General features: G+C 40.8%; 3 protein-coding genes across 3 annotated transcripts; 1 reads left to right on the forward strand and 2 right to left on the reverse strand.

The window, feature by feature from the left end:
- Positions 1–543: 543 nt before the first annotated feature.
- LOC140312084 (hydroxysteroid 11-beta-dehydrogenase 1-like protein) lies at positions 544–4,707 on the reverse strand. The gene is made up of 6 exons (XM_072389756.1): positions 4,502–4,707; positions 2,828–2,958; positions 2,339–2,542; positions 2,153–2,246; positions 1,640–1,805; positions 544–1,512 (listed from the first exon to the last, which is right to left on the reverse strand). Exons 1-6 carry the CDS (start codon positions 4,584–4,586, stop codon positions 1,329–1,331), a joined length of 864 nt encoding a protein of 287 aa, XP_072245857.1. The 5' UTR covers positions 4,587–4,707; the 3' UTR covers positions 544–1,328.
- A 775-nt stretch (positions 4,708–5,482) lies between these two features.
- Positions 5,483–7,482, forward strand: micos13 (mitochondrial contact site and cristae organizing system subunit 13). Its single transcript, XM_072389760.1, has 4 exons — positions 5,483–5,643; positions 6,072–6,228; positions 6,704–6,761; positions 6,991–7,482. The coding sequence occupies exons 1-4, from the start codon at positions 5,615–5,617 to the stop codon at positions 7,086–7,088; spliced, it is 342 nt and encodes a 113-aa protein (XP_072245861.1). The 5' UTR covers positions 5,483–5,614; the 3' UTR covers positions 7,089–7,482.
- Positions 7,483–7,536: 54 nt separating this feature from the next.
- On the reverse strand, positions 7,537–10,882 carry LOC140312085 (hydroxysteroid 11-beta-dehydrogenase 1-like protein). Its single transcript, XM_072389757.1, has 6 exons — positions 10,633–10,882; positions 9,661–9,791; positions 9,172–9,375; positions 8,987–9,080; positions 8,402–8,567; positions 7,537–8,277 (listed from the first exon to the last, which is right to left on the reverse strand). Exons 1-6 carry the CDS (start codon positions 10,715–10,717, stop codon positions 8,094–8,096), a joined length of 864 nt encoding a protein of 287 aa, XP_072245858.1. The 5' UTR covers positions 10,718–10,882; the 3' UTR covers positions 7,537–8,093.
- Between the last annotated feature and the right edge of the window lie 314 nt (positions 10,883–11,196).

Here is an 11,196-nt window from a genome sequence, read left to right on the forward strand (position 1 = left end):
TCACAACTGCACTCCAGCTGGTTATTTGTTACTGGAGCTAAATCTAGCAACACTGGATAGTGTGTAGACTGTAGACAGTGTTTGAGAGGGTTGTTATCGCCAGCTTAACCGCTAGATGCCAGTAACTGTCACACTGTTCCTTTGATCTTGCCTCAATTTATCTGAATGTCTTATCAATTTGTAGGAAGTAATTTATTTGTATTATTTTTGTCACTTCTGTTGACTTGTTAAATCTGTTGACTTCTGTTTGTGGATGTGATCTGTTATCTTTAGCTTTATCATGTAATCTCATTACATTTTTTGATTTTTTTTTTATTGTACTGAGGTTTTGCAGTGTGAGCCATCACTGCAGCTTCCCCCATCCACTTCACACACCTGTTTCACTATATTGCTGCATTATACCGCACAAAGACTTATGATTGCCACTGTGGGCTGCTGCCAATCCCTCATCATCATCATATAAAACAAAGATGAACAATAAAACCTGAATAGCTACAGTTTGGTCAAATCTTATGACACTACTAAAAAGCACAAGATAGCATATAACTGGAGGAGGAAATGTGTTTAATTTTCATTCAAGTTCCAATTCTCTGCTGCATCTTATTTGACGAAGAGGGAAAATGAACAATTTGAGATTGAAGTCAGTTTGCATCTTCTCCCACTGTTTTCTGGTCGATGTATTGTCTTATTTTTTTCCTCCCTCTGACTTTGCATTTTTTAGCAAGAGTAGAGCAGCTGGGGAACAGCAGTGGGTGGACTATGCAGACAGGAGTTTTGAAGGTTGGCGAAAATTAAACAAGCCATAAGCCCTTTGACATTGGACAGTGGAAGATTAAAGCACAAAATGAGGTATACGGTGACATTTAAAGAGAAGAATGTAAGTGTTTCAATACATATATTATACATGATGGGCTGCACGATGGTGTGGTGGTTAGCACGCAGCACTGTCACCACACAGCAAGAGGGTTCCAGGCTCAACTCCCAGCGGGGGCCTTTCTGTGTGGAGTTTGCATGTTCTCCCTGTGTAAGTGTGGGTTCTCTCTGGGTTCTCCAGCTTCCTCCCACTGTCCAAAAACATGCATGTTAGGTTAATTGACCCTTCGCTAAGTGTTTGTGAGAGGGGCTAAGGGTCAATTACAAGGTGGTATACCTTGCCTCTTGCCCACTGACCACTGGGATAGACTCCAGCCCCCCCGCAACCTGACTGATGGATTAAGTGGGTATAGTAAATGGATGGATGATTATTATACATCTTAGTAAACCTCATGATTTGGTGGCAAAACTCTACACAAGTCCATGTTAGTTTAACTGCTGCAAATACATGTTCTTTATGGATTGTAGTTGTAGGAGTTCTGGACGATATAATTTGTTATAGAGGGACTCCAATCTTTGGTGATAGTCATAATGTACGTGAACCAGGGATAGTAAAGTTCCAGCTGTCGTGTTGCTCCTGTGATGATGATGTTCAAAGCTGCATCTGTGGCTGGGTAGGCTGGCACCTTGGTGATTCCACTGGAATACCGAAGAATATGCACTTCAGTAACGCAAACACCGGACGCACTTTTAAATGATGCCACATATTCTAGCTTTTTTTGCCCCTCACACAAGCATATACAAAATATATTTTTGTTTGACGAACCTGACTTTTTCCATTGCTGAATCAGTATCGATAAGCCCCAGTATGCATATAGAGATGGACACGTTGCTCTTCTTCATAGCCAGCTCATGTCGAAGGGACCCAAAGAACCCATTCAAGGCAAATTTTGTCGAAGTATATGGCGCCACAAAGGGACTGGTCGTTTTACCTGTGAAACGCAAACAACTGAGCAAATCACAGTGTTTCCTCCTTTGAAGCTCAGCTCATGAAACAGAAAGACCAAAGATGTAAGGCTTCTTAAAAAGAATAGATTTGAAAAAAATCCACTTTTTAATTTTTTTATTGTATACTTCCAAATGTCCCTACTTTCAATATTTCTTTGTTATGAAAAAGTGTTTTTTAAAACTGAAGCATCGTAATGTGATGAATAATGATGGCAGTATATATGTTGTTACTGTTAGTAGCAGCAGTTTGTAAAAACACAATGTGTTTGGTCTTAGTGGGAGAAAGCACTTTCGCATCTACTACTGTAAGTATGTAAACAGCCACACCTACCCAAAAGTGATGAAACAACCACCACAGATCCTTTACTTTGCTCCAAGAACGGCAAAGCTCTCCAAGCCATCTGAATGTAGCTGAGGAAATTGACCTTTAAAAAGCAAACACACATGAACATATGTAGAAAGATGAGGGAATTCATTTAATTTGATGTGCTGATAGACCATCAAGATGTTCCATTACCTTCATTAGCCACTTGGTGTGCTCTACATCTCCCTCCCACATGGTGAAGGGGCTCGGCCCAATGTGGTTGAGAACCAGGTAATCCAGACCTCCCAGCTTCTTCAGAGCAAAATCTACCACTTTGTCAGGGTCAGAGTCAGTGGCCATGTCTGCTGCAATATAAAGAGCTTTCTGGGCTCCCAAACTCAAGCACTTCTCAGCCACCTGTGAGCCAAGATCAGCAAGAATTGATAAAACAGCTCAAGTTTAGTTGAAAGATCATAAATAACCCAAGTGAGTAACCCAAACCTGGAGACCAGTTCTGGAAAGACATTTTTCTGTCCTGCAAGGTTTCATTTAAAAATATTTCATTTGACAGGACAGATAAAGCTGTGCAACCACTCTGCAGCCAAAAGACAGGATGACAAATGTCTGCATGCAACATTTATTGTGAGATATCTTGATTTCATTCAGCTGGTATATCATTAGAATCATGCCAAGTTTGCGGACCTGCTGCAGCACTTTCTCCCTCCTTGCTGTAATGACAATCTCGGCTCCCAAGCGGGCGTAATGATATGCCATTTGCTCACCAATACCTGTACTGGCCCCCGTCACCAACACCCTGGCACCTCTGAGAGATTCTGAAACAAATTAGTCCCATTTAAAACAGGTCCAACCACATCTATGTGAGAAACTCACAAGAAGAAAAGAAATATCCATATATTGCAAAGCAGTCAGTCTAATAACACATCTGTTAATGACACTACAGATGCGTACTACAGCAAAGAAAGGAAATGTCTGTAAATCACAGAGATGTGTGTGTAAATGTTTGCTAACATACTTGATGACACTGATGACACACATGAGTTAGCTCAGTTATCTCACAACGATCCCCATTTTTATGTTGGATCAAAGTCCTCCATGGCTTGTTTCATGTTGGAGGACATTTAGGTTCCTCTTCGTGTTGCTCATTTGACTCCTTGTGTACAAAATATCTGACCCTGTGCTTGGTTGTGGCTTCCAATTAGGTAGCATAATGTTGCTGCTGTTGAAAACACTACATGCTATTTGTAAGCGCACAGACACTAAACCATTAACTCAAACCAAATCATGTCATTACTTGTAGAAAACCGACTGTACAGTGTTTCCTCACAGGGTGGATAAATGCAGTGCTTTCTCCATGGTAAGGCCTTTCAGTCACATGCAGAAAGCAGATTAACACCAATTACCCGCTCAGTTTGTGCTCCCACTTCCAGATTTCCCAAAAGGAACATTAAACATTCATTATCGCTATAACACAGGGACTGATTTGTTCAGTACAGAGCATGGGCATGTGCAGCGTCTTATCACCACGACAGTTATACGACACGTTCACGTCCGTATGCAAAGTGTGAAGCATGTATCAAGTCACCATGGAATCAACATTTTTTTGTTTTAAAGCACATGTGTGATATGTACAGCCCTATATGTCACCTTTACACTCTTATCGGACCCAAAAATGTCAGAAAATTATGTTTTGTAGGTATTATTAATGGTATTTTAGAGACAGTCATTTCCTGAATTCAAAGAACACGTTCAAGTTCATATTCAGATCTGTTCAGAGTTCAGATTCAGATCGCAACTGTTTGTTTGAAAAAAATAAATGAATAAAAAATGATGAAACGGACAGACGGCCTGCACCTCTTGTTAAATCTGGTTTAGAAACAGTCCCATGATTAGTCAAATATTACACTCTACGATCTCAGTGTGCCAGAAAATCTTGTTTTACAAGCTCTTCATATCGTTATCTGTATTTCTTTATTGTGCACTTTACTAATTCACTGTTGGAAACGGACAGACGGCCTGCACCTCTTGTTAAATCTGGTTTAGAAACAGTCCCATAATTAGTAAAATATTACACTCTACGATCTCAGTGTGCCAGAAAATCTTGTTTTACAAGCTCTTCATATCGTTATCTGTATTTCTTTATTGTGCACTTTACTAATTCACTGTTGGAGCTTAAAACCACCAGGCATTTGTAGTGTGTAGACTCTATTTAAAAATAGCACTTTCTCCAGCGGGTTTAACACTGTCGTGCTGTTATCTGGATTTAGCTGCATGTCTACAATCTGCATTTTAGTGACCGAATACAAAGTTTTCGGATTTAACAGACATAGCTTTAGTACTCAGTCCCCTTTAACTTACCTGGATCAAAGCCAGGTGTTGTCCACTTCACAGCTACGTATGCGACAAATATACTCGCAATCAGGATTTTTGTGAACGTTCCCATTTTAGAAACTTGCTGCAAGTTGGGACACTTCTCTGCTAAGTTTATATGAGTGTACTTTAACTGTCACAACTGTAGTTGTGAGGCGGTGCCAATTATGAAACGCTCCGTCTCTTTCTGCCCCTTTTTCTGACGTTTCTGGCGTTTAGTGGGCGCGTAAAATGAGATCGTATTGGACTTCAATCACGCCCGAGTTTATTCTGAGGCACAGATATCTGAAGCATTTACGACATTTACATTCAAAACCAGCTTTAAAAAAACGACAACGCTAAGCGCACTAAGATGACACGTTTTTGTGTTGTACGTCAATAAGTTTTACGGAACTGAAGGAGTCTTATCGCAGACTTGCTTTCACACTATGAACCCCCGGGGCGGACAGGTAATCTGTGCGTTCGGCCCTGTGAGTTTTCTTATGACAGATCAATATTGCACTATAGCAGCCTAACCCCCCCAAATAGTATTTGGAAAGTCCAGGGCCTTTTTTTTGGTCCCAGTCCATCCCTGACGAACCCTCACGGACTCTGACCGGCCTTTTAATCACTCCATTTGTTAATGCAAGAACCCACGGGCAGCCGGGTTTCTGGTGGTGGCGGCTGCCTCCCGATGCAGACGGCTCCCTGTGATAGTGTTCAGTCTCTCTGGTTACTCCGTGCCCAGCCATATTTAGCCACACATATTTTTTTTTTTATCATTGTTGGGGGGGGGGGGGGGGGGGGGGGGTTGTCAATGTTTTTATTATGTAAAGCACTTTGTGCTATATATTTTTTTAAATGTACAAAACGTGCTATGTGAATAACATTTGTTGTTGGGGGATACACACACATACACAAATAAAAACGGAATCAACGAATCTGCCGCTCTGAAATATCTTGAACTGTTCAAAGAGCAACTTTATTGACACAATGCTTGTGCACAGGGAACAACTAGAGCTTGCCCTTCAATGCAGCTAACTAGCTAGTGTTCCCTACGGGTCTCCGTTTAGATTGTTTTTCAAAAACAACACGTAAAGGGAACTCACACAGCTGTGGACCATGGCGGCAAGGATTTTGCCCGTTGTGAAGTTAGTATTTTCAAATTCAGTCGTAATTTTCGTTTAAATATTGTCCGGGGAAGTGCGAAATACTCGATTAGCCAGCTAGCTAACTGGTGCTATGATAACCCAGTTTGCCCAGGTGCTTTCTAGCTGTAAACTTTAGACACGTTGCCTACTACGTTAGCTTAATTATTCACCCGTAGCAGTATTTTTGTCGGTATATTTATTCAGTGGAATGGGACGTCGGGATAATTTATACAAACTTTATTTGTCGATGTGAGCTCAAACAATCGCTGAGTAGTACTAACTGTAAATTCATTCCCAATCTAGGAACCACTAAGTGGTGTAGTGTATTGGTAGTAACGTGTTTGCATTTTCAGTTTGAAACGTTTGTTAACATATAACTGGTTATTTTGAGCTAACAGCATGGCTGCCTCTGTTCATTTACTTTGCAGACTGGCTACCAAGGTGACCATTGCAGGAGGAGCTCTTTACGTTGCCTATGACTCTGGTCTGCTTGGAAGCAGTGAGCAGGGTTCAGAGGCCCTTCAGAAAGCCAAAGCGGCTATACCACCCGCCATAGAGGAATGGATGAAGTACTTTGGTGTGGAGGTAAAGATAAGATGTGCTTTAGTGGCTGGCTCTGACACATATCAATGCAACTCCGAAAGGGAAAATACTGTACGTGGAGCTTATTTATGACTGTCTATCTGACAATATACGTATGAATATATGTTTGAATTACTTCTCACTTCTAACAATGTTTTGATCCATTTCAAGTAGTAAAGGCAGGATAACAGATCCAGTCTGAGTAGGTAGAAACATCTTTCTGGCTTTCATAGTTTATAAAGAACATGCCAGTTATTGAGGGTTAATTTTTCACTTCCCGCAGCTTTGGTTTATACCCGATCACATCTGCCCAACATTGTGTTTTAAAAGGGGACAATAAATTGTTGATGTATCGTCTTAAAAAGTATCTCAGGGACATTTTATAATCCTGCTGTGACAGAAATATGACTAATCCCACCATGCAGTGGAGCAAAGCAATTTTTAAACATACACCCCACCCCTCTGCCTCTGTCCTCAGGCTCAGCTTCCAACTGTGCCGAAGATTGAATTCTCCCCTGTTCAGACGTGGAACTCTGGTAAGAGCTGAGTTTTAGTTATTTTAAAAGCAGAAAGGGGTTAAGATTTAGTAAGGTCGGGAGTGCGTGTTCCTGTATTTGTGGTTGTACACTTCACTTGTTTAAGTACAATCAGTGTCAACTGTTGGCATTTGGTTAGGTCAGCTATCAGTTTCTGTGTTGACATTGATTTTGCAATTCATGTTATTCTGTTACTTAACTCTTGGAACTGATCTTTTTTTGATTGCAGGAGTGCGGTGGACAATTTCAAGCCTTTCAGAGGCTCCAACAAAAGCAACCGAATATACAAATCAGGGACTCCAGTATGTAAAAGAGCTCATCAAGTGAGCAGGAACAGCCTGGATGACTTCACGTTATAAATTTGTTTGCCTGTTGCACTTGAGAAATGACAATACTGCTTAAAAAGTTGTCCAACCTCCTCCCCCTGAAGAGAAGATACTCAATGGAAGAAAACTGCTAAGTGAAATTCAGCTTCAAGGAGTGCCCTCTGATAAATAGGTGCATTAGTCCTTTAACTGAAAGTGGCATTAGGTGGAAGTTGTACATAACGCAGAGAAGCTAGAATGCGTTTTAAATCACTTGTTCAAGCATTGTATGTATACCTAAAATATGTCCCCACCGTCCAATCGTGTTCAACCATTTTCAACCTTCCCCAATGTTAAAAAGAGTGTTTGTTGTATATATGCAATTTCACCATTTAAGTAAAATCAATCGTAAAACATGTCCTGTCTTTTGTTTGATTTGAGTCAAAGCTATTTTACACGCTGTCAACAGAAAATGTGCAAAAATCTTTATTACTCATTACATAATAATAATAATAATAATAATGATGACAAAATGTCATTTGATTCTGCTACAAGTTCAGAACAGGGGGAGGCAACTGAAGCACGAATCTACACAAACAATCCAAAAGCACTGCTAGCGGGGATGTAGCGCTGACCTCTTCCTTCATTTGATTGAGAGCTGATTCTACCACACTCTGTCACGCCTTCGATTCTGAAAGGCCAGAGCTAGAAACCGCTGCAGCAACAGCCTTGTAGGAACAATTTTGAAATATTTGATTTGAAGTGTATTCATGTTTTTTTTAAATATCAGAAATTAGTAGGGGCTGATATTTGTATAAATTGGACTAATCACAACTAAGCAACATTATAAGGAATTATACATAAGTTTTACAGATGAAACACTGTCCTCTGGATATATTGCAGACATTTTTAAAGAAGAATATAAGTGCAATATCCATCGTATTGTTCCGTTTAATGACCATCATAAATTTGGTGGTAAAACTCTACACAAGTCCATGTTAGTTTAACTGCTGCAAATACATGTTCTTTATGGATTGTAGTTGTAGGAGTTCTGGATGATATAATTTGTTATAGAGGGACTCCAATCTTTGGTGATAGTCATAATGTACGTGTACCAGGGATAGTAAAGTTCCAGCTGTCGTGTTGCTCCTGTGATGATGATGTTCAAAGCTGCATCTGTGGCTGGGTAGGCTGGCACCTTAGTGATTCCACTGGAATACAGAAGAATATGCACTTAAGTAACGCAAACACCGGACGCACTTTTAAATGATGCCACATATTCTAGCTGTTTCTTCCTCCTCATACATATGCATTATGTCTATTTGTTTGACGAACCTGACTTTTTCCATTGCATGTTCAGTATCGATAAGCCCCAGTATGCATATAGAGATGGACACGTTGCTCTTCTTCATAGCCAGCTCATGTCGAAGGGACCCAAAGAACCCATTCAAGGCAAATTTTGTCGAGGTATATGGCGCCACCAAGGGACTGCTCATTTTACCTGTGAAACGCAAACGACTGAGAAAAACACAGTGTTTCCTCCTTTGAAGCTCAGCTCATGAAACAGAAAGCCCGAGGATAGCTTCTAATTCGACACGAAGGTAAGGCTTCTGCATCGTCTGCTGCTTTCAGAGAAATAAGTTTCATACATCCACGTCTTTTTTTCGCACTTTCAAAATTTCCTCCGTACGAAGAAGTCCTTTTTACAACTTAATCATCATTGTGTGAAAAATAATTCAAACGATGACAGTGTATCTGTTACTACTGTTAGGGGCAGCAGTTTGTAAAGAGAAAACTTAAAATGTTAGTTTAGACTAAATCAGATGGTCTTAGTGGGAGAAAGCACTTCTGCATTTACTACTGTAAGTATATAAACGGTTTAAATTTCGTAGTGTGGATATAATAATGAGCCACACCTACCCGCAAGTGATGAAACAACCACCACAGATCCTTTACTTTGCTCCAAGAATGGCAAAGCTCTCCAAGCCATCTGAATGTAGCTGAGGAAATTGATCTTTGACAAGCAAGCACACATGAACATATGTAGAAAGATGAGGGAATTAATTTAATTTGATGGGCTGACAGACCATCAAATGCTCCATTACCTTCATTAGGCCCCTGGTGTGCTCTACGTCTCCATCCCAAATCCTAAAGTGGCTCGGCCCAATGTGGTTGAGAACCAGGTAATCCAGACCTCCCAGCTTCTTCAGAGCAAAATCTACCACTTTGTCAGGGTCAGAGTCAGTGGCCATGTCTGCTGCAATATAAAGAGCTTTCTGGGCTCCCAAACTCAAGCACTTCTCAGCCACCTGTGAGCCAAGATCAGCAAGAATTGATAAAACAGCTCAAGTTTAGTTGAAAGATCATAAATAACCCAAGTGAGTAACCCAAACCTGGAGACCAGTTCTGGAAAGACATTTTTCTGTCCTGCAAGGTTTCATTTAAAAATATTTCATTTGACAGGACAGATAAAGCTGTGCAACCACTTTGCAGCCAAAGGACAGGATGACAAATGTCTGCATGCAACATTTATTGTGAGATATCTTGATTTCATTCAGCTGGTATATCATTAGAATCATGCCAAGTTTGCGGACCTGCTGCAGCACTTTCTCCCTCCTTGCTGTAATGACAATCTCGGCTCCAAAGCGAGCGTAATGATATGCCATTTGCTCACCAATACCTGTACTGGCCCCCGTCACCAACACCCTGGCACCTCTGAGAGATTCTGAAACAAATTAGTCCCATTTAAAAAAGGTCCAACCACATCTTTGTGAGAAACTCACAAGAAGAAAACACATATCCATATATTGCAAAGCAGCTGGTTTAATAACACATCTGTTAATGACACTACAGATGCGTACTACAGCAAAGAAAGGAAATCTGACAGAAAATAAGTGTGTAATACTTGATGAACACCGGATCGGACCCTTTTGACCCAACATACACAGAAATGTGTGAACAAACTGCTTTCTGCAGCTGTCTCATGGCAACTTTAGTCCCGGCATTCCCAAATATAGGGTCTTCAGCTGTTTATGGACCTTTAGTGAAAGCTTGGATGATAGGAAGTGGTTTTTGACTTTATGCAGAAGTTTCTTCTGCAACAGTATGTTTATTGCTTGGCTCTGGCAAAATGAGTCATTGCAATGGATACTGTGCGATATATTAGACATATTACATAGTGCTGAGTTTATATTTCATTATCCCTGTAGCTGCTTTGTAATAAGGATACACATTTGTACATAAAGTCATTCATAATCACGTCAACACATAATTCAGTGGGCACATGACGTTCTCAGACCTGAATAATGACGTCACTATCACGTGGATTAAACAGACGGCCTGCACTTCTCGTTAAATCTGCCCGGGATACAATCCCAGAATTAGCCAAAGATTTCGCTCCACCGTCTCCGTGTGCAGAGGCTCCTGTTTTAGAAGCTCATCATATCTCACAGCCATCGTTGTCTGTGTTTCTTTATTTAGCTGCAGTTTCGTGACCGAACACAAAGTTTTCGCATTTAACAGATAAATACACAGCTTTAGCACCAACTCAGTCACTTTTAACTTACCTGGGTCGAACCCGGGTGATGTCCACTTCACAGCTATGTAAGCGACAAAAATACTCGCGATCAGGATTTTTGTGAACGATCCCATTGTAGAAACTTGCTGCCGGTTGGGACACTTCTCGGCAAAGTTTTATAGAAGTGTGCTTTAACTTTTACAAATGCACCTTTGAGGCGGTGCCGTTTATGAAACGCTCCGTCTCTTTCTGCCTTTTTTTTTTCCTTCTTCCTGACGTTTCAGAGTTTATTGATCAGTTTGGACTGGACCTTCACCAGGCCTGCACTTTCTCGCAGGCAGAAATAGCTAAAGCACCCTCACTATTTAAAAAACAACAAAAAACACGCTTCTTTAAAATAACACCAGCAAGTAAAAGAGCTCATCGAGTGAGCAGGAACAGCCTGGGTGACCTCACGTTAGAAATCTGGTTGTCTGTTGCACTTGAGGAATGAGATTGCTGCTTAAAAAGTTGTCCAACCTGCTCCCCCTGAAGAGAAATGAGACGCTCAATGAAAGAAAACTTCTAAGTGAAATTCAGCTACAAGGAGTGCCCTCTGATAAATAGGTGCATT

This window comes from Leuresthes tenuis, unplaced genomic scaffold (assembly GCF_036924035.1).
Source record: "Leuresthes tenuis unplaced genomic scaffold, fLeuTen1.0.hap1 SCAF_7, whole genome shotgun sequence".
NCBI classification, from domain to species: domain Eukaryota; kingdom Metazoa; phylum Chordata; class Actinopteri; order Atheriniformes; family Atherinopsidae; genus Leuresthes; species Leuresthes tenuis.

Bases quoted from the DNA above. Each gene is read 5' to 3' on its own strand.
- micos13 (XM_072389760.1), top strand. From the start codon at position 5,615: ATGGCGGCAAGGATTTTGCCCGTTGTGAA. The intron at 5,644-6,071 runs GTTAGTATTTTC...TTTACTTTGCAG, and splicing joins AGGATTTTGCCCGTTGTGAA to ACTGGCTACCAAGGTGACCA. The intron at 6,762-6,990 runs GTAAGAGCTGAG...TTTTGATTGCAG, and splicing joins TGTTCAGACGTGGAACTCTG to GAGTGCGGTGGACAATTTCA.
- LOC140312084 (XM_072389756.1), bottom strand. From the start codon at position 4,586: ATGGGAACGTTCACAAAAATCCTGATTGCGAGTATATTTGTCGCATAC. The intron at 2,543-2,827 runs GTCCGCAAACTT...CTTGGCTCACAG, and splicing joins GGGAGAAAGTGCTGCAGCAG to GTGGCTGAGAAGTGCTTGAG. The intron at 1,806-2,152 runs GTAGGTGTGGCT...TGCGTTTCACAG, and splicing joins GGTTGTTTCATCACTTTTGG to GTAAAACGACCAGTCCCTTT.
- LOC140312085 (XM_072389757.1), bottom strand. From the start codon at position 10,717: ATGGGATCGTTCACAAAAATCCTGATCGCGAGTATTTTTGTCGCTTAC. The intron at 9,792-10,632 runs GTAAGTTAAAAG...AATTTGTTTCAG, and splicing joins ATCACCCGGGTTCGACCCAG to AATCTCTCAGAGGTGCCAGG. The intron at 9,376-9,660 runs GTCCGCAAACTT...CTTGGCTCACAG, and splicing joins GGGAGAAAGTGCTGCAGCAG to GTGGCTGAGAAGTGCTTGAG.